Raw genomic sequence first — 23,609 nt, 5'->3', positions numbered from 1 at the left:
TTGAAAATTATACTTTCTATTAATATTCTCCCTTCGTTTGATGACGACGCAGTAAGTAAGAAAATAAGTCTAGTCTCGTTACTCAATAGCCGAACTTCGTATATTTAAAATTTATTTGATAATTCAAAATAACGTACATTCTTTTTTGACTCATGTAATCTAGATGCCAAGCTTATGCGATTGAAAACCATTTTTTTACTAATTATTAGATGAACAACTGTCAATTAATCGTCTTCAGTGAATAATAATAAAAAAAAATTATTTTCCACCACTATCAAACCTTGTTTTGTTCATCATTATATATTTTTGGGTGTACGTAATAATTATCAAGCTGGCAACGGTGCGTGAATCAATACGTAAAATAACAACTGTATACCTTCTCGCTACTCTGCTCGCCTGATATATGGAAACACCATGAAAGTCCGTTGAGAGTGTTCCCCGCTCGTATTATGTTGACAATTATTGCCTCGTAACGAACAGCAACGCGTGGTTGCCGTTTAGATTTTAAAATTAAAATAACCAAACATTAAATGACTATTGGACGGACACGTGATGTCCAGTTTTAATTGTTTTATTGACTCTTACGTGGTCAGTCGTGCTTGTTAACCAAAGGTTGGATATAATAAAATAAAGTTAGCCGCCAACGGCCTGTGGATTGCTGGTAAAAACTGGTTTTAGGTATTTTCTATTTTCAGAAGGGAGATGTTTTTTATCTTTTTTTCTTAGGGAGGTTGAATAAAAAAGAGAGAGAAGTCTTGTGAGGGCGTTTATTTAAGGAAGAGATGCTTAAAAATCACAACAATTATTAATTCGTTTTGAGAATATACAGGGTTATCAATTATTATATATATATATATATATATATATATATATATATATATATATATATATATATATATATATATATATATATAGAATTATAGTTTGAAATAAGTGAAAAAGGTAATAATTAAGAATATTCAGCTTAATAAAATGTAATTGTAAAAACGGCATCTGTGATATACCGATCGCTGCAAAAAGTTGTTAATTAGAAAATTGATAATTTCTTCTTGAATCTGGATAACTTTCGTTTAGTTTTTAGAAATTATAATTTCGAATATATAAATGTGCATCTTCGGATAATAAAATCAGGTTAAAAAATAAAAAAGTTTTATTTTATTTTTAGATTATTGCTATATAAAACAATATATTATTATTTCTGCTAAATGGATTTTTTTACACATGTTTCTGTATATTTTTGATCAATTTCAGTATTTTGTAAAAACTGATTTAGTTTATTGCTAAATTAATCATAAATATTATTTTATCACTTTTGAAAGGGATGGGAATGAGATAAAAACGCAAAAAGACATGAAGAAGGTAAACGAAATGTGAAAAGAGATTGAAATAGAATAAGGAGGAAAAAAGAATACAATGGAAGAATGGAAGAAGACGAACAGAAGAGTTTCTAAGGAATAAGAGAGAGAAAGGAGAATAAAGGAGTTATAAGAGGAAAATAAATATGGAACTAGAAGTAAATTGGAGAGGAGGGATAAGGAGGAAAGGAGATACGCAAGATACTACAGAAATCGTCATATAAAATTTCAGACGTTCAGCACTTTTTTTGGTTTTTCACATTTATTACTGAATTAGAAAAATTATAAAGAAATTGGAATGGAAAAGAAGAGAAGACAGATATATGGGGGAAATAAGAGAAAGAGAAGGATAAGGAAGAAGTAAGAAAAAAATATATGAATATCTTACTAGAAATGAATAGAAGAGAAGAGGAAGGATGAAGATGCAAAATACTAAGGAAGTTGTCATAGATAGTCTCAAACATCTGCACAATAAGAGAGACAAATATGAATGTTGAATTGAGAAAAAGAAAACATATTAGAAATAGATAGAAAGAAGTGGAACAAAACAATACATGAAAAGAAAAAATGGAAAAAGATAAAAAAGTTTCTGGAAAACAAAAGTTAAGATAGATAGAGAGAAATAAGATAAAAACGTAATTTTACTAGTAATGAATAGAAGACGAGAGATACGGAGGAAAGAGGAAGAAGTAAAATACTACAGAAATATTTCTATAGAGTTATTGCTAAAATATAAGAGCCATAAACAGAAAGTTAATTACAAAAAGCTATGAAAAGAGAAAAGAAGTGTGAAATTAATGTTCCTAAAGAACAAGATAAAGAAGAGAAGACAGATAAAAAGGATAAAAACGTGTAAAAATCGTGAAACACTAAATATATGAAAAAAGAAGTGAATGGAGATGAGGAGATGATGAGAAGAGAGAGATGTAAAATTGATAGGGAAATTTGAAGAGAAAAAAGAGATAGGAAATAGTAGAAATGGCAAAATATCGAAAAACAAAAAAAAATAAATAGAAACAGAACGAGATGAGAACACGGAAAAAATGTACAAGAGGAATTATATTTGGGGAATAAGAGAAAGAAAAGGATAAGGAAGTAATAACAAGAAATATTTAACGAGAAAAGAATAGAAGAGAAGGAGGAAGGAAGAAGGAGCAAAATACTGAGGAAATTGCTATGAAGAGAGAAAAGAAATGTGGAAATGAAGTTCCTAAAGAACAAGAGAAAGCAATGAAAAAATAGATGAAAATAGGGATGCACAAAAAAAAGTCGGTAGATAGACGGTAGATAATGAAAAGATTAAAACTGAAGGGAGGCATATGGAAAGAAAGAAAAAAACATCGGGAAAAAAGAAAAATTATTTGGTTTTTTGTGGCTTCTCGCCTTGATCAAAAATATCAGAAACCATGTCGGTTTTCCTTACGAGATTATTCCATTTCGATTTCGATATCTAAACTATACAATCACAAAGATACCACCTCGGTAAAAACCAATACTTGATGGAATATTCGGTATCGGGATTGTTTGTTCTGGCGTAATGTTCCAAAACATACAAGCTCAGAATTGAACCAGAACCAAAAGCCATACCGTACCAAAATAATATGTTGATCCATCGAACCTTGGGCACATTGAATACACTCAAGCAAACCGCAGCCATATAGCAGTAGAATACTATCGGGTAAAAAAATTTCACCTGATAGCTTATAATCCATTCGTGTACTACAGCAGACGTGATAAATACCATTAATTTTGCCATAAATTTATTACCACTACTTAAATTATATATATCTCTGTATATATAAGTATATAACCAATCGTGGACGACGATATTCCACACCCTGAAAAAAAAAGTTTTTTTTTTACTGAATTTTAATATAAATTAATTCAAAGTTACCTGAAATAATCGGCTATACCGGTGCAATTCCACCAATCCATGTAAAATTGTCTATCGCCGAATCTGAGTAATTCGGCGAATAAATTCTGAACGGAATGTAGTACTTGGTACCATCCGGCCATAAGCACTAAAAGCCCGCAAATGGAATTTTCTAAAATAGGAATTATAACTTCGGCCCAAGAGTATTTTCTTAATCCGAACTCTCGGTATGGCGGCAGTAAGAATCGGTGAAAGATGAAACAATGGTAAACGATTACTCCGAATATTTCAATCAAACGAATCCCAACAAAGCCCCATCGAATTTTTGTGGTTCTAAAAATGTAATACAGTATTACGGAAAGCGAAATATACAGAAATAAAAGTATTTTTATATATATTTTTTTCATTTACAGAGCATGTCTCAAGAATGATGTTTTTATAATAAATAATAGTATGGAGTGCGATTGTTCAGACATTATTAAACAGAGTTTGAGGCCGTCGTGCCAGCAAGGAAATTATGTAAAATGGAAGAGGAAGTTAAATGTCAAATCGATTTGACATTTGATGATCGTACGCGCTCACGTCGTCAACTTCCGTGGGACATTGAGGTTAGGAAATAGTAGAAAACCAACTTACTAGGAGCACTTGCTGATTATCAAACTCCTTGGACCTTCTAAATATACCAGACATCGCCATTTACAAAATCATAAGGTAAGATCTTTAAAAAATGTCGAATGGTGCCACAATTAACCGAGATTTAAGTCAAACGTTGAGCAGAGGTGTGTAAACACATCCTTGTTTTTTTGAAGAAATACTCAGGTTCAGTTAACCTAAAGCAAGCTTTTTCACAACAAGACAAGGCTAAACCACATAAGTTGAATAAGATCGAAGAAATTATTGGTATCAAATTCCTACTACATCCAGCATTTAGTCTCGATCTCGCACCGTCAGATTACTATTTATTCAGAACTACGGCGAAATTCTAGAGCGGGAAAAAATTGAATCCAAAGGAGGTGTTGAAAATGCAGTGGTAAAAGTCCAAAGAAAGGTTTTACCAAGGTTTCAAACAACTTGCTGAACGTTGGGTTAAAACCATAGAATACGATGGGTTGTAATTTCTTTTCGTGTACTTTAATGATCATTCGGAACCGAAATTATTACGTTAAACATCTTAAGACATAAACAATTTGTAGGCCATTGACTTGACTTGATTCTTTTTCTTATTCATCGAAACGGATTGAATTCAACAACCCAGCGAATCATACACGATCTTAAAATTTAGTTCTTCTGCAAATACAGCATTTGAACACATTATTCTTGTTGATGAAACCACAGTATTGCGATTTTTCGGCAGTAAAAAGCTTTTTATTAATGAGCTTCACGTTATAATCATCGTCATCATCGTTTTTTTTTTAAATTTAACCGCCAGTCGTCCTTTCATATCCAGATTCATCTTCATGAATATTTTCGTGATAACATTTTTCTAATCCTGTTCATAAATTCAGAAATTCAAGCAATTCTCGTCAGGTGGAGGAGTAATCCCAGTTGAGTAAGGACATTTCCAAGCTGTCTTGAATGTGGTCTCCTTGATGTTTTTATTGGATTTTTACTGGAATATTAGGCTGCCGTCAAAAATAAGTATTACTACTTGACGTTTTCACCTTTTTCTTCTTTCTTCTTCTGAGACAGCAACAAAAGGAATTAACGACGACCGCGAAGGTCTTACAAAGCATTTTTATGTTTATTTTCCATTTTTTTCATGAATGCAGTGCTAAAATGATCTTGAAATACTTTCTTGATAGAAAATTTCCAGCGGTGACCAATCCATAAGACCAATTGATTTTTCAGATGGTATAATTGGTCTATCGAAATTCCACACACGGGGAGCCAAAATTGCGGAGCAAGTACATAGATTATTGAGGGAATAAAAGGGGTTATAATCTGAGTAAGACATATTAAAATCTTACCTTGGATACTCGTCCCTGTATATCAACGTTGGAGCAAACAAAAAGTACAAATAGTTTTTAAATTTAGGATATTCCAAATTCTGATCGCTGTGCGGTTTGTATTTTATAATTTTTTCCGCATTGTGTCTAATGTAGGAATGTATTTTCATCAATAATCTCGTCTGAAAAAGAAACAAAAAATAATTACCAAATAGACACTCGTAGACTTTATTTTTTCAATTTATATAAGTGTTATTACTGCAATGAATCCAACTGATTACCCACCAACTCTAGTCATAAACCATTTAGCCTAGATCTTCTTCTTTTCGCGTGCCTTGACCGTTATAGAACACAAATACAAATATTATTCAAAGATCCCAATCCAAAATACTTCGTCCACTAGTAGAGGCTCCATGCTATGTAACTGGACTTGGGAGTGCCCACTGTACAAGAAGTTATTCAAGAGAGGATCATCAAATACCACAAAACTATAGAAACTATAGAGGAGTTAACGCTTCGAAACGCGAAAAGACCTAATATGAGGTATAAGAGGTTTCATCACTGGATGCAATCCTCACCAAGACATTATAGATGTTAGATTATTTAACACTCGCTAGCAAGTTAACCCATAGAATGTGAAAATATTCTGATTGTTAATAAAAACTTGTTATAATAGAAAAAAGATTAAGAGAGAGGGAGATTCGTTGGGTATACTTTGGGTGGGATGAAGAATTTTTTTATGCTGAAGAAAGTTCATTAGATTTAACCATGATGTAGATATTGGTCGTCTACAGGGCTGGGATTGTGATCTTTGTTTGTACTTGTATTGTTTTAAGCCAAAAAGAAACGAAGGACAAGGCTCCATCAAAATCAAATGGTTCATTGCAGGTTTAGAGATGTTTTTCGCCAGTTTTTGTGTTTATTTTTTGTTTTTTGTTTGTTTATTTTATCGTTGGCTATTTGGTACATGAACCGGTTCACCAGATTTGCAGAAAACCGCAACATCGACGATGACTATCATTGCTTTATCTACTGTTGAACGGTGTATAGCTAAGCTGTTGATTTATCGAGCCATGTCGTGTCCAAATGAAGAAGATCGTATACATGATCAAAGTTTGCTCATTTAGGTCACTATTTCTACAATTTTGTTCATGCAGTCTTGAGCCTGAATGTTTGTAAATCTATAAAATCAAACTTATCTTTAAAATATGGCGTTTAACCTACATCTCAAACTCTACAAAACGTTTGAGCAGATTTTCTGTGAGCGTCCATGCCTCTGCGCTGGAAAAGCATAACATCCATCCTCATATATATTTCAATGTTAAGATCATGGCTCTACAGGATTTTTCTCAATTTTAGAACACTCACACTTTTTTTGTTTTTTTTTTAGTTTCCAGCTTTCTCGCCAAACTTTCCTGTTGAAGGAAAGGGGAGGAAAAGCCATGCCTTGTAATGTTTTCATTGTTTTTTCATATTTCTTCATGTAGTATTGTGTAATCACACATAATCACGTAAGAAATTGATTTATTCTACTTTAAAAACATCTTCTATCTTTAGTTTACAAACAAAAATAATTCCTTGAATCTTTTTTTCTCGAATGTAGAAAGAGGCTGATAACAAATCAATTTTTTAAAAAAATTCGAATGTTAGAATAAATAAATCAGAAGTGACTACTGGGCCACAATACGTGAACAAATATTCAAAATGTTTGAAGAAAAACGTAATAAATTTATAATGCTCAAACAAAAACATTCTACCCATGTAAATGTATTAGGCATTTATTGTTATAACTCGTTTTGAACATATAAAAACATCCGTAGAAAAAACTACACGTGATAAAACTACTCACCCTATAATATTGTTTGTTTGTAGAATAGAATAGAAGTTTGATAATAAGGGTGTTGTTAGACTAATCATTATAACTATGAATAACCAAACAAAAAGTTTAAAAAACTATGTATAAGCTCTTATGGACGATATTTAAATTTCGAACCAAACAGTTGTTTGCAGTTATCTGTTGGAGTCATAGAAATACCCAGTAATATAAATTTTTAATTTTACCTGTTCTAATAGTATTATAGACGAAGAAGCTATAGGCATGTCGTAAATCACAGTTAATTTGGATGATACTCGATAAGCTAGAATATAAAATGATACCAATATTACCAACCAAACTCTATCCCACATTTGGACGGATTTATCTAAAAAAAAGGGAAGGAAAATCTATATTAACATTATACTGATTTTACCAGCGTATAGAAGCAATGAAAATAAGGTTAATAACATACAATGTGTTTTGATAAAAGTGACCATCCTCGTATATTCTAAAATAGAAAAAGCGAACACAAGAGGATATTACATTCGAGTAGCTCGAATGGTGTCTGCCGTTTGGAGATACCTAGTGGATATTGATCTTGAACGCCTGTAGGCTGTAGACGTGCCTTGGTAGCTGATTCCACAGTTTTACACTTCTCCTAAAACCTTTCTTCTACGCTATAAGCTGTCCAAGTTTCTGGTCAACTTGTCGAGCATCTTCAGGGTATGCTTGGGGGCCGAGCTCCAAATGTGCTAGCAATATTCTAAAGATGGACGAATCTGCGCTTTGTACATGATTAGAAGCTGTTTCTGGTTATATAGCTTTATGGTTTTAAAAGAACTCCAAGTTTTTGTGAAGCTAACTTGGTTACATCGACGTCGTGACTGTTCAAGGTTATATTGCTCCCAACCTCAGCCCAAACTTTTGGTATCTTCAACTTTAGATCTAACACCCTGTAGACGTTTGAGCCTTAATTAACAAGCATTTTAAAAGTGATTTCGAACTATATCATAGAAAATTTTAACCCTAACATATTTCGTTTTTGTTTCGAGATTTTTTTAACAAAATGATTATAGGGGTATGTTTTTTTTTTAGTATCTTCTAACCTCCAATTGAAATTCGAATCCTTTTAACCATAAATGTACGATCAAAACAAATTATTCTGTGGTGTTTGGCATATAAATTGATAATAATTATTAATCAACAATTTTTTATGCAACGTAATGTTAATAAACAATTCCATGATTAATTATAATAATGTATCACCTTGTAACATTGCCCGATTTCAACCCTCGTTGACCTCGACGTGTGCATTGCCATCAGGAAATGTACTACTACTATTACTTGTATATATTATACACGTGCCTATGTTTACCAAATACTTTGTTCACCATATATGTCAATATATCAATATATCTAGTATATAAGTATATAATTATTTTTAATGAACTATGAACTTTGATAATCCACATATTTGTTATATTAACGTCCCAAGTGAGTAATAATTGTTAAGCTCAGTACGAGTGTACTGATTTTTCAAAATAGAGATGGGACTCGGTATAATTATTTACGATAAAGGTGATTTAGATACGAGATAGATTTTTATGCACGAGGCGACGAAGGAGCCGAGTCAAAGAATATCTAATCCAGTACCTCAATAATAACTCCACGGACATATGTCGTAATATGTTTTTTTTTTTCACACTGTTATATCTGACAAATTTATTGAAAAATAGCTCCTTTGATTATTCTCTTATTATTGAAAGAAAAAAAAATTAACAGAAGTAAACATTGTAAACAAATGCAGCCGTATTGAATTTTTGTTAATACAAAAATATTTTCCGAAAGAATGGCTGATAATTCAAATAAAATTGGTGAGAAAAGTGCGGAAGCGTAGCAAATTATTCCAATTAAGTCTTCGAGAAGGTACAAAAAAGAATATGCGATGTTTTTTAGAAGCATTCTTTCCAAATCCTAAATTTTGAGTCATAAACATCACATAGATCTTCATCATGGTCTAAATACTCGATGGTCAAATCCAGTCGAAGGTGCTAACAAAGGAAGAAGTTGAAAAAAGTTTATATGGAACGTCCCAGACAAAGACTATTTATTGGTGAAAGTTATCGCATTAATTTGCATTGTCGGAGGTTGTCGAAGGGAAGAAATTTATAATTTTGAACTGGTTTTCAGTTAATGGTTCGTATCAATCAATGATCAATAACAATGCGGTGCTATATTTGGATGTGTTCAAAAAAAATAAAAATTTGCGAACAAACCTTTCACTAAAAGCACTTTTGGTAGCCTACAAACAAGAAAAATGCGTAGGTAAAAGAGCTGGAATAGACACTGTTGGAGGGGCACCTAAAAAAATTACTGAATTCCTCAATCTTGAACATCCAGAATAATACAACGGACATTGCTTAAGAAAGATTTCCTCAACGCTATTGGCCAACGTTGAGTCAATCAATCAGTGATTGAAAAATATTTGATCTACCATCTCAATTTGAGTGCGCTTCATATCAAGATAATACTCCCCTCAAAGTATAAGAGAAAAAATTTTCTTTCCCAAGTAAAAAATAAATTCTTTTTAAGTGTTCAGCTTTTATTTTGCGACATCCAAAACCTATACGTATGATTTCACCAACTTTCACTGTTTTCACCAACACCAAACCCCAAGTCTTCTTTACTTAATTGTTGTCAGCCTTTAAAGATAGTCGCTGTATATACCAATTTTGAGCGATATTCACTTTTCTTGATGTTTTACATTTCCAGGTAACGCCTTGAATGAACCGATTCTTTTAGCACGACTCCTCTAAGAATTCAAAAATGTTTGTATTCGAACTTTTCGCTATATTCTCTATTAACTCATTAATTTTATAACCAATATAATTGTATACATAGAGTCTAAACACCAGAATCATGAAGAAATAAAATTATAATTGGCAGGCGAAAACATTTTATTAGTTTGATGTTGGGACATTTTATGTATATCGGCATTTTTTAATTATTGCACAGTATTTAGGGTTTTAAGGTATATTTATTATTAAAATCCGTTCTTTTAAGAGCCCCATTAATGTCTTTTCTTCGTTTTATTTTTCATTTATTTATTGGTGAGTGGGGATTTATCATTTTATAAACTTCAAGCCGTATGACTAGGGTTATGTCTAGAATGTTGTAAAACGCGATCTATAGAATTCATATTTATTTTAAAAATTATTAATTGTATGAAAAAACATAATTTGTACTAAATTTAACATTTATCACAATAGAGATATGAAAACAATATTATTAAATACAAATAACGAAAACTCAGATTCTAAAACATTTTTATACTTTGGCAAAAATGCCCACATTAGGAATATTAGTTAAAAGGTTGATTCAAATCCATATTAATGCAGATTCAGTGTTTATAATTTCGTTGAAACAATATATATATTTATTAATCTGTAGATCCTACTCAATTATTTAATATTTTACCGTGTCTGGTAAATGGAAACAGTTTGTTTTTATTATTTCTTGAAATTGAAGAATTTGTAATTGACGTCGTGGGGTCCTGAGTTTTTGGCCTCATAAAATGAATGCTTTTGCAAAAATGTTTATGCACGCGTCAAGCACAAGTCTACACAAAGTTTTACCAGTTGCCCCGATCAATTTCATTATAGTAGAGCTTGAACTATCAATTATTCAAGTTGTTTTGAAAAATGTCTTAAAATGAATTGAATTTTTGACTAAAAAAAGATGAATACCAACATAAGTCAGATACTGTTTATAGTGACTATCATTATAAATAATTGAAAGCTGGTCCTCTGCGGACAATAATCAAAAGAAAATGACCCATGTGCGGGTCAGCACAAACTGCCATTTTCAGGTGTTCTAAGGATTCTACATTAGCATTTGAATATGTCAAAAATTCGTGGGCAGTAGGTGCCTCGAATTCTGACCGCAGTGTAAAAGCAGCGTCGAGTAGAATGTTGTGAGTGATTTTTGAGCTTTGTCCCGAGGAGGACAAAGAAATTGTAACCAGATCAATGGTAACTGGTGATGAAACTATGGTCCTACATCTAAAAGAGATTCCATATAGTGGTATTGGAAAGGAGAGCTCGTGACAAAAAAAACAAAGGTCACGAAAAGCACCAAAAAAGTGATGGTTAAAATATTTAACGACTGCGAGGGTATTCTTTTGATTGCATTTAAATACAACCCTGAATGTGGCATATTAATTTGACTCACAATCCATACTTCTTCGCTTTCTAAGATTACACCCATCATCTAGTCTTGATCTGATTTTGTTCGACAATCTTTTATTCGTAAAGCTGAATTACGAGTTAAGGGGTAAAATAATTAACAGCGGCGGTGAAATTAAACAGGTGGTGTACGATTTTGCATCATATTTTTATGGTGGTACAGAATTTTGGTCAGACGTGTGTGGAAATCAAAGGAGAATATATTGAAAAATAAGTTTTTATATTTATGTCCTTTCTTTCAATGTCAAATTACTGTTATTAAATAACTGACGCATCCCATATTTATAAATATATTTCTCTGAATCAATAACAAACAATTTAAGTAAAAACGAACGTAAAATGTGTCATTGACAGATGTAAATACCTCCGTGATAATGATAAGTTTTTATTTCATTCATTTTATTATATATATTTGTTTTTTATATTTCGATTTTTGGTCAAGATTTTGTAACTTTTGTTCAGCTGAGATTTTTTTGTATTTTGTGTTAATAAAGTTGTTATTTCTTTTTAAAAACGTATGTATCATCGCGAAAACACGTAATTCAATACAATTTTTTGTTTCTTAATCATTTATTGAAGATTCTTTTGTGAAGAAATTGTTGATGTACTATTATGGAGTATAACCTCCAATTACACCACGTGTTAAAAATAAAAAAATTTAATGATTTTTGTGTTCTTATACGCGTTAGAAACATAAACCATTTTGAGAGAAATTATTTCGACGTATTGAGAATCATTAACCACTTCATAATTTTAGTTTATCTGTGAGTAATTGTTAGTTGTACTGAAATTTTCCTCAAGTTAGGCTAAAAAAGATGGTACGTTTTTATAGATCTTAGTTTTTTGATTCAAGTGGAAAGACAAATTAGTGAAATTCGACAAAAAAAAAAACTCGAAATAGACTATATTTTATGTAGTTATAAATTTTCCAAGGGAAAATTCTGCAGTGGCTTGTTGTAATTGTATATATGTCTCTTTTTGAATCAATTCACTATCAAAATAATACTACCCTAGATAAAAAATGATTTCTTTTTAATCGTTTTGTTTTTATTTTGCAACTTTATGCAAGAAAATTATACCTCAACTTTTTTATTTTATTATGATCTTGGAATACGTTATTGCGTACTTACTATTTGGAATCAACTTTATTCTGATTTCTGCCCATATCCTGAAAATTGTGTGTACTAAGCACGTTGTCAGGAAAAAAATGGTCCAGAAAAAGATAGCCAAGTGAAATTTACCAAAAGCAATCAATATGAGATGGTAACCAAAACTTATTCTAAAAAAGAAAAATAATGAAATTCAGTTTAATAAACAATATGTCTACCAGACTGGCAAATCCATAAACTTGGCTGTGGAAAAGTCGGTTTAGCGGCATTCCTAGACATTGAAAGAGCATTTGACAATACCCACTTGGAAGTTATCTGCCGGGTACTCCAGAGACGTGGCATCTAATTCAGTCTCATAAGATGGACATGGGGGATTTATATCTGAATGAATAAACCTCTTCTTACGTATGAGTCCAACGTGTTGTAGCTGTGTACGGAGAAATCAAAAACAAAAGTGCGACTGGAGTTCGGCGCCTTGCCTGTCTTCGTATCACATGCCCCAACTAAGGTCCTTGAAGTTCTACCTTTAGAACTAGCCATACAAAGAAGTGCAGGCTTGACCAATTGGTCATGCAAATATTTGGACGCGGGTGAATAATCATTTTGATGGGCAGGGACATGGCAGAGTAATTTTAATCCGCTTAGATAGCAAAGTTAATACACAAGCCACAACGGCCGAAAGGGTGTGCTCTAGGTTACCACTGGAGTGCAAGAAAATACTACAAGAAATGGTGAGTGATGTCTGCTAGGTCTAACTTGTTTGGGTGCCCGTTTGCTATGGCAACCACGGCAACGACTCGCTGGCCAGACTAGAATTGACAAACATCTGGGCAGGCCTCACAATTTTGCTAATGACATCAAGTCAAAGTGCCTGATCGGCTTCTCAAACGATTTCGGCCTTTGGTAATGTCAAGTGGGGCACAACGGGCCTATTAGAAGAAGACCTATGTACTTAACAACCCTTGGCCGCTCATAATTCTAGATTTCTGGACCCTTAGTCATTTTAGAGCCGATATACTAGATTTTTAGCGTTCTTTATCTGCTTGCTCCAATCCAGGATCATAAAAGTTAATACGAGTCTTATCTGCAAACAGAAAACGATGCACAAAATCCTTTTCATCTTTTACACAATGCACCAAATGTTATTTTGTTTTGGTTAGGTTAGGTTAAGCACCCCTTTTACACCGATTTTGGAATTGGAATTTCTGGAACCGTTGGTGATATTTAAACTACTTATTGCTTACAATACCACTAAACTAATTGTCTGACACGCGTTTCGATAACTAAGTTATCGTCTTCAGATACTAAAGGTGTACAGGATGTTTTTAACGATCGAGACAATGATAAATACTTACTGTCCGGTGACTAAATAATCGTTGGCTAATATACTAGTAAATAAACAAATAATTGTTGCTGTAAACAAATTCTGAATAGCTGCAATATGAGGTATGTTGTCACATAAATCTATTATGAGGGAATTTCTTGTTACGAATTTCTTTTCTGCCAATTGTTTGAACGTGGATTGTCTAAAAACAAAAAAAAATGAGAGACGTGTACTTTATATATTCTTTCTCGAAAAACTGTTACTGTTTTATTGCCTCAGACTAAAACATAGAGGAGAGTCAGAAAATGCTGTTAATGGAGAGGATTTATGATAGGAAACATCAACCTGCCGCTGATAAGAACATTGAAGCTATCGAATAAAATGAAGAAGTACAACGTATCAGTGGAACCCGGAAAACACACATGAAATTGAAAAATATTCAAGCACAAGTTTGAAAATAATGAACGAAGACGACTAAGTGAACATGGAGTGGATGCAAGTGGTAAAAAGTGTCAGAGTAAACACTAAGCTTGGAGATGAAAACAAATAAGAAAGGATTGATCGATAACGATGTAAAAGGGAACTAGAGGAAAGAAATCTAGTACGATTGAACATACTAGTAACTGATTTGACAAAAACCAAAAGAGAATATATCCGATAAACTACAAAATATTGGGCACAGTTGATTACCAAGCTGTTGAAGATGATTCGGGTCGCCTTTTCACGTCAAATACAGAAAATTTAAACGTAGGAAAACCGGTGTCTAAAATCTTCACTTTTATTCAAGAATCTCACAAAAATATTTGTATTAACACTTTGAATTCCATTGAAAATGATTCAAACTTATTAGAGAAAGTGATAACGTGTGACAAATCAAAAAGACATGTATCTCGTTGAAATGTATTACCGACAATCACGTAACATCGAATCCAATTGAATAACAGTTTTAGCTGTTTTGAATTTTTGAGGTTAGGTGCCATTTTTGTGGTTAGATGCTATTCATTATTTTAGATCTTTCTCTTTGTTTTTAAATTTCTCTCTGTTTTTCTTTAAAAATGCCTTGGAAGCAAAAATATGGTCAATGTAGCAAAAGTTCGTTTAGAAAGACAAGCTAAGCTGCTAGAAGAGCGATAGAAGCGCTAGAAAAATCGCGAGGTGAGGAGGATTTATAATGCAGACCATGCGCCGTTGAAATTTCTTTGGTTGGTATTTAATGGTATCGAGTATTTGGTAATTATCTAGGTTAGGTTACACCCCTCCAATTTCGTTAAAATTTTAGTATGTTATAGAGAAAATTATGTTGGAAAATTTGATGTATATATGTGGGGCGCGGAAATCATCCTTTCGCATAGTTTTTCAGCTTTGAAGTTCCAGAAAAAGACAAATAATTTATACTTCACATGTCTAACCTAACCTCATCTAACGTAACCGCTAATTTTAACGAAGAATATTGATGGAATATCAATCAATAAACAGCCACACACAAAAATTTATAGAAATTTATCTTTTTCATGGACAAACACGAATAAAAAAAATAAATATTCATAGATTTACTAACGATATACGTATGTAAACAAGCTAGACTAAATTCTCTGCAAATTTTATGATATCATCATTAGGTAATGAAGACAACATGCGAAACTAAACTATGATGTATAAATTATTTTTCGTTTTCTGGAAGTTCAAAGTTGAAAAACAATGTGAAGGGATGATTTCCGTGCCCTATTTTTCAGCATAACTTTCTCTATAATATACTAAAATTTTAACGAAATCGGAGGGGTGTAATCAAGATAATTACCGAATATTTTAATAAAGTTTTCGAAACTTTATTGTATGGAGTAAAATTAACAAATGAAATATGGTTTACATATTGATTCATTTCGATCGTAGTGATTCTCTGATATTTATTTAATGGCTTCAATGCGAGCGAACCTGGAAACTAGTATTGTATATGTTTTATATTTTCGATTTCTTATTATAGTTAAACAAAATAATTTGTTCAATAAAAGCTATTTATATATATATATATATATATATATATATATTATTTACAATTAAATAATAATAATAAAAAAAATATGTTCATTTAAAACAATTATTTAAATAAAATAACAACTTACGTTTTCCCGTTGGTTTCCTCATATTTATTATGGTTTTTAACTCGAGAGCTCGTGGAATTCGGACTCATTTTCTCGTTTCAACTACAAACTTAACTCTGATTCCACTATTTATATCTAAAATATTATAAATAAAAATATTGAATGAAAATTTTATAAACTTTCGAAATATATTTTATCTAAACGACTTAGATAGTTAATTACTTCCACAATAATAGTGTAACCCTTGATAACCTTTTTATAATGGGGTTTATATATATGGAATTGCAGATATTTTGTTCAATTATATACTATCGGTCAAAAGTTTCGGCCCACTCAATAATCCATTTATTAAATTTTTCTTTCATATTGTCAAGCAAAGGTCGGGGAGTGTAACAGATTAAAACCTACAAGTACTGGCTGATTTTTTATTATTTTTCAACTATGAATCATTTCTTCATTGTTTATGATTGTAGTTTAGTCCCTGTTATAATAAGAATCGTCAAGCTCCTCACCACCACCACTGAGGCATTTTTTCAAGTTTGGGAGAAGAAAATAATCCGAGGGGGCTAAATTTAGCGAATAGGATGCATGAGGTACCAATTCAAAACTTTAATTCATTTCTTCGCTCAAATATTGCAATCCTCGCAATTGATAGTTTTTCCTTTCCCAAGATAGTTGATAGCCTTTCTGGAGGGAAATTAAGAGGTCAAAGAACGAACCAATGTTAGATCCATGTGTAATATCGACTATAAAACAAAGCGGATAATCGGTAATGATGTTTTGGAGGATGACCTGCTAAAATTGGAGATATTTTGCGTAAAGAAAGCTATGAAAAATAATAATAGAAAATGTAGTACGGTCTGAACCAGCGCATGATTTGTAGAAGATTTATCTTCAAGCATGATAACGATATGAAGTATCACTCGAAGTATTTGAAGGGATTGGAAAGGAAGAATGTACTGAAAGCAAGGATTTGGTCATCACAATCGCCCGACATCAATCCGATTGAGTTGCTGTGGGAGAAATTGGACAGGGAAGTCAGAAAGCAGTATCCTAACTTCCACTTCACATCTTTGGAATATTCTGAAACGACGATTTTGTGTCGACAATGCCAAATTTGTGCACCAACACACTAAATCCAAAATGTGGTTTCATCGTTGAATCATAATTTTAAATATTTAATAATCGGACACTATATTTTTATCTTTAACGTTTTTTAATATATAAATATCAAAATCGATCGTATTGGGCGATGGAATCGATATCAGGAAAACTAAAATTTGAGGTTAGAAAAATCAATTAAATATATTATTAGAAAAAAGTAAGGAAAGTAAGGATTAGTGTAAGCTCTAAGACTATTCTAACTAACAAAGAACTGAATAGATAGCTAAAGAATCAGACGAAGTCTTAATGGAGAAAAATTTATAACCACATAAGTTCAGATTATTTAAGAGCTTCTCAAGATGATAAGGAACGATTAGTGATCTACGAGCAAGCGAAGGAGATAGCGAAGTATCTATTGGAAAGTGGGACACAAAAATCACAGAAAAATAGCCTTTTTTAAAAGGATTTTACATATTTTGGAAGCGGAACATTGAGATATAGAGTCTTGTATAAAATATCTTTTAGTTCTTATTTCTGATAATATTATGCGACGATAAGTGAATTATGTTCCATTACTTGCGCGCGGAGCTAATGATAGATCATGTTGAGTGAAGGTTTTATCCGCATGCTATACATCGTTAAAACAACGCAAGAATTATTAAGTCATTTCAAGCTTTTTAAGCATTGATAAATATCAAAATATAAGCATTAATAAAACCGGAAAAATCAAAATTTTACGGTTTTATTAATTAATGCAATCCAATTGACAATAAGTTTTCATACACAAATAAGTTTCACTCACATTGTTCGTTTTAGATATGAAATGAAGTTGTTAACACACTGTTCACTTATGCAACTATACTCATAATTATATTGTCTGACGCCCGTATTCGTTTTCAAAAATCGAAGGTGAACTAGATTTAGCTGAACTTCCAATACTATTGAAAATGTTTCTCGAAGTAAACATTTAAAGGAGAAACTGTGACGAACATTGAAACATAACCTTATTTGTTCATTCAACAACAATTCAAAAAAGTTTCAGTTTTCTTATTTATAATTATATATTTCCCAGGTAAGTGTAAGATTCCATAAGAATTAGATCACGACTATCGAAAACATCCATGCAAGTTTATTTGTATACAAAACAATGCGAGACCATATCAAGGTCTCCCGATAAACATGGTATTGACATTTCGGTTGCGGTTTACAGGCTCAAATACATCCAGAAAAAAAAAACAATGGATTTTATGATAAATCAATATGGTCGCTGGAATTCTAACAGCGTTAAAAAATGTTGATTTCTGAATGTCACTAGATAGAGAATCGAAAGATGAAGATAGTTAACCCTGGAGTAGTAGCGCCGGGTCTATTCTACCGAAACCATTTAGTTTGTACCGTAGTTTAGATGTCGCAATGTCGTGGAGCTTATCTTTCCTAACTTACTGACAGCTTAAGTATGTGGCCAGTCTCCGTTTGATCGCTAATGTGAAGGAGTGACAAGCGAATATTTGACGTCTGACACAGCGCGAGTAAAATATTGGGATGCAGAGTTTAAGTACGACCTGCATCGCAGGTTGATCAAATGAGGTGATGAGGTCTGCAATGGAACAAAAACAGCGTCCAATGTTTCACAGAAATAAAGCTGAATTGTTTCGCCTTCTATGTCTAATAATAATTCAAAAAATTGCAATAACGATGTTTGTGATTGCAATTGTGAAATTTTGATGTTTATGTTATTATAGTACTAGATAATCTGAACTACGACAATAAAAAGGATATCCGTAAGAATGTTTTTATATGATACGTCAAAATTTGAATGAAATTTAAGTAAATAATGTTATTGAATAAATAAGTAGTCATTAATTATGATAATTAGTAGCACATATATAATTTTTTCTCAAAAGGTTGATAACAAATATTATAAATATTGAAAATACATAGTTTAAACATTACATCCGCTAATTCGACTCAGAGATATGAAGGGGAGAATAAGCGTCAACATTCGTGAACGTACTAATGTCGTAAACTGTCATTTTGATCTTAGCTTTGGCGGCAAATTTGAAAATAAGACAAACTATAGACATTAAACATTATTTTTCAATTTGCATAAAAAATTGTGAAATAATATTTCAAAATGGAGCAAAAAACTTGCATATATGTGCATATCAAGCCCTTACATCAAAAAAACTTTTTCTAGAAATGTGTAATAACTTGGTATTAGCTTCTCTTGGGATTTGCATAAGTTCAATCTAATTTCATCCGACTTCAATGGATTCCTTTGTGATTTACAGGAGTTTCACCTGACTTCATGTGACTTTAATGGAGCCCTCTCTGGTTTATATGATGAATTCGTTCGTTATTTGCTAGATTCAACCTCATTTCATATGATTTTAATGGACTCCCCTCTCATTTCCATGTTTTCAACTTAGCTTTAATCGATTATATTGAGATTATCGCGAGTTCAACCTCATTTTATGTGACATTAGAGGACTCCTTCATTATTTCCATGAGTTTAGCTTGAACTCATCCGACTTTAATGGATTCCTTAATGATTTCCATAAATTAACCTCATTTTATATGACTTTAGTGAGTTCCTTCCTGATTTTCATGATTTTAGCCCGACTTCAAGTGACTTTGACGGACTACCTTCCAATTTCCATGTGTGTTTCATTTCTGTCATTCTCTTTTCCGATTTGTCACATGACACATGATGTGAATTATCATACAATATTTGGTATAATGTCAATTTTTTAATAGCAATTGACTTGATTCGACTCTTATGGTTTTCTTCATGATTTATACAAGTTAACCTCATTTTATGTGACTTTAGGGGATTCCTTCCTGATTTTCATGATTTTATACCGACCTCAAGTGACGTTGACGAACTGCCTTTCAATTTCCATGAGTGTTGCGTTTCTGTCATTATCTTTCTCGATTTGTCACATGTCATATGGTGTGAATTCTCATACAATATTTAGTACAACTTCAATGTTTTAATAGTAATTGAGTATTAACGAGTGCTGTGAGATTGTTGGTGTGGGCTAAATTCGAAAGTAATCAAAAATCGTTTCTTTGCTGTAAATTATATTTCAAAAACTATAATGGGAATCAAGTGTTATTTAAAACTCAATTCATAAACTTTGTGTCAAATGTTAGTTATTATTAAGTATAGTGGAAGCAGTTTACAATAAAGTTAGAACACTGATTATTGTTTCAATATTTTTGAGTCTTACTTAGAAATTTGTTGTGTATTGTAGTGAATTTAATGGTGAATGCTGATTTATGTATGGTTCTTACCCGATAAAAGAATTTCGTATCAAAAACTCGAACCACAACTTTTACTTCACTGTTAAACACTTTAAATATAAACTCGTTTTACTAATTTGTCTTTTTGGAAGAAAAACATGAAACGTTCGTTCACGTTATTAAATTAATACGAGGATTGTTCAAATTGTTGTCTCAAAACAAAAAGGTTAAAAAGTATTTATTCAATCAACCATATACTTATGTTATTATTTAATTACACTAATTAAAAGTTTAGGTAATTTAAAAAATATTAATTGTCGTATGTGTTGGACATATCCAGATACGTAGTTTTATGCAAATTACTTTTACTGATAAACAGCGGATTGTTTAGCACGTCTAAATATTATTTAGCTTGAATTGTAAGTGGTGTGCATAAATTGTTGAATAAATATAATAAGTAAAAACTGTCTCTTACTTACTTAATATATTTACCCGAAAGAATCCTAGGAAGTAAACAAACAAATAAAAAGACATTCGTATAATTTGGTTCTGAAAGTCAATATAAACAAATCGCCGCTGTATATAAAAACGTTAAAAAAATATCAAAGAGCGCCGCATTCGCCAAACTTTAAACTCTTCCATCATAACCGAACATGGCTTCATGAACCATGTCGTGGACGAGCTCGTAACAGTGAAATTCCATTTTTTTTCTGAGAGGATTATAATGTCTAAGGGTGCTCGTTACTTCTTTGTTTTTTCCACTCTTCTTGAGGGTGCAAATTAGTTAATGATAATTTTTAGATAGTACAAATAAAAACAAAGCGTGATTTTTTTTAAATTTAATTATTTTTCTTTTAGAATCTGAGTTTTCCGAGAAAATTAGACAAAATTAGATGGTACAAATTCAAGTAAAGTTATTTATTCTATGATTACATCGAAAGCTTGTTCTCCTAGAAGTATAGATTTCCCGAAAGCTCGTTTTATTCTTATTTTTGGGGGGTGTAAATTATTTTACAAAAATCCATGCTAACCACGTGCGGTTATGTTGCCAGGCTAGAAAGGATGATTTCATATGACTACGACCCGATTAACAATTTCCGAACAAAAAGGAACGTGATTCGGGTTAGTTACCGAGCATTTTCGAGGAAGGACTCGGAAGTACCTCGCCCAATAAAAAAAACCAAAAAATTCTGGAAGAAAATATATTAATTTTCGATGTTCAATAAGTTCGATACCGTTTTTATAATCGTCAAGCTCTTCAAAATAGCCATTAACTATCAACATCACTTCTTCATTGTTGGAAAATCTTTGACCACCGAGTATGAGAACAGAAAATAATCCGAGGGGACTAAATCTGGCGAATAGAGTGCATGAGGTAGCAATTCAAATTTTATTTCATCAATTTTGGCCATTGGAATAACGGATATTGGGGTGGTGCATTGTCTTGATGAAACAACACTTACTTCTTAACCAAATGCGGCCGTTTTTGCTTAATTTCTTCGCTCAAACGTTGCAATAAGTTCACATAAAAACTCGCTTTGATAGTTTTATTCTTTTTTAAGATGAAAATTATCCCAAAAAACCGACGTTATGACCTTGTTTGCAGATGAAACGTTCTTTGCCTTCTTTGGAGCCGGTTTTTCCTTTTCAGTCCATTGTTTTGATTGTTCTTTTGTTATGAATAAATTAACCACTTGTCCAAAGTTATTAAATTCATCACTTTTTTATTGTATACTTGTTTTTACTTTCATTTAATGTAGTATGTCCTGTTTATATTCTGAATGAAATAAATTTGAAAAACAAACAACTCACCCTTTATAACTGAAGATTGCACTACACCAGTGATATTACTACTGATTGTTATGAACGTTACTTGTTGAAATATTTACAACAAATAATACTTAAATGAATCATTACTATTATCTGTTTTGAATTCGCATTTAATTGAATTTAACGCAATTCCAAGATAAAATGAGACTGTAATGATATTTATTAAACCCTATTATGTTCAAGGAAAATATTTGAAACTGAAAACTATTTTATTGATTTACGTTATTACTTAATTCATTGGTAAATATCACTTACGAGGGCTGCTACTTAAATTTTGAAATAAACAAATATTTATAATTGTCTATGGCTTCATTGTTTTTCAAAATATTTTCCGTTAAAATTCGTTTGAACAAATTGTCGTCATTTACAATCCAAAACGCATCAAACGCTTTTTCAGGTGTAGAAGAACGTTGACGTTGCGGGAATGAGAAGAAATTATTGGGTGTCAAATAAGAAATGAATGACAGATGACCCATGAATTCGAAGTTTTGACTGTTCAAAAAAGTTTTTGTTTGAACTGATGTGTGAGAGCTCGCATTCTTGTGGTGGAGAATGATGTGTCTTCTGCGATTTTTTTAACACTTTTACAGCAGACAAATGCTGATGTATCATTCAAAATTGACTGTTCTATGTTGCTTTAATAGAAAGTTCGAGTCATGTCTAGTTATTTCGAACCAACAGACGACCATTTGCTTTGAAGTGCTTCGTGCGTGAATATTTTTTGTTGGATTTTGCTTGTCTTGAAACACTAATACAGATAATTGTTTAGATTATTTAGATTCGTCGCCCATCACGATCTTAAATCTTATAGGCGTCTTCTGAAGCACCGCGTTTGAATTTTTTCTTTGCATCAAATTTTCACGAAATTCATCCTGTAGCGAAGTACGACCACGATTGATTCGGTAAACCAGCGAAACACGGTCGTTCGTTCTAGATTTCATAATTAAAAGTCGAAGCGAGTTGATCGGCGCAATGCTGTTTGTTCAATCAACGTCGAAGTCATAGAAAATCATCACATGACAATGTTTTCGATTTAATTCCATGTTTTGACAAAAATTAATATTTCAAGTATCTGTAAACAACTCAAATTGCACGCGTATGACAACACGTTCTGAGTACGTTCCCCATTAAAAATGTCAATGTCAGATTTGACACATCTCAAAACTTACTTAGCAACCCTCGTATTTAAACCGCGACGCATTACTATTCGTTTTTTGCTCAAAGATGATGTAAGATCCACGCAAATCACACGAGCTATTTGGGGATAAGTACATATCCAATACTTAATACTCAATTGAGCAAATAACTTATAAATGGCTCTGTTACTGCAAAAGTTCAACCAGATGGGTGCCAAAACTTGTGCATTTTGAGTAGAAAGTCACACGCTTGGAAGTTTGCTAGCATTTCCTTCAACGGTATGAAGAGGAAGGAGAAAATTTATTAAGTATTCACCACAGATAAGACTTAAATACATCATAATATTATAGAGAGTAAACACGTCTCTGGAATGAAGGCAGAAAGATTAAGGCGCGCCAGTTGAAACGAAGGTTACATGTTTAGGTGTTGTATACCGTGGTTTGGGACATGAGGAGTTAATTTGATTTTCTCACCGAACTGTGAATACGCAGTATTAAAGTAACCTTCTAAAAAACAAGGTGAAACC

The 23,609-nt window shown here is 32.1% G+C and overlaps 1 protein-coding gene across 4 annotated transcripts; it reads right to left on the bottom strand.

Annotated features, from left to right (window-relative positions):
- Positions 1–1,132: 1,132 nt before the first annotated feature.
- Positions 1,133–22,145, bottom strand: LOC130900695 (sterol O-acyltransferase 1). Of its 4 annotated transcripts, none has more exons than XM_057811476.1 (8): positions 21,929–22,145; positions 15,788–15,901; positions 13,699–13,869; positions 12,365–12,513; positions 7,236–7,375; positions 5,196–5,356; positions 3,250–3,561; positions 1,133–3,193 (listed from the first exon to the last, which is right to left on the bottom strand). In XM_057811476.1, the coding sequence occupies exons 2-8, from the start codon at positions 15,853–15,855 to the stop codon at positions 2,806–2,808; spliced, it is 1,389 nt and encodes a 462-aa protein (XP_057667459.1). In that variant the 5' UTR covers positions 15,856–15,901; positions 21,929–22,145; the 3' UTR covers positions 1,133–2,805. The 4 variants fall into 4 exon arrangements, with proteins under 4 accessions (XP_057667459.1, XP_057667457.1, XP_057667458.1 ...); XM_057811474.1 differs by lacking the exon at positions 21,929–22,145 and adding an exon at positions 20,168–20,525; XM_057811475.1 differs by lacking the exon at positions 21,929–22,145 and adding an exon at positions 20,104–20,413.
- Positions 22,146–23,609: the final 1,464 nt, after the last annotated feature.

The sequence above is a fragment of the Diorhabda carinulata genome, chromosome X, assembly GCF_026250575.1.
Source record: "Diorhabda carinulata isolate Delta chromosome X, icDioCari1.1, whole genome shotgun sequence".
Lineage (NCBI taxonomy): Eukaryota > Metazoa > Arthropoda > Insecta > Coleoptera > Chrysomelidae > Diorhabda > Diorhabda carinulata.
Note: the sequence above shows the minus strand (reverse complement) of the source record. Positions and strands in the feature narration are given on the sequence as shown.

Bases quoted from the DNA above. Each gene is read 5' to 3' on its own strand.
- LOC130900695 (XM_057811476.1), bottom strand. From the start codon at position 15,855: ATGAGTCCGAATTCCACGAGCTCTCGAGTTAAAAACCATAATAAATAT. The intron at 12,514-13,698 runs GTAAGTATTTAT...TTTCTTTTTTAG, and splicing joins GATTATTTAGTCACCGGACA to AATAAGTTTTGGTTACCATC. The intron at 7,376-12,364 runs GTAAGTACGCAA...CCTTTTTTTTAG, and splicing joins AATAAAGTTGATTCCAAATA to ATAAATCCGTCCAAATGTGG.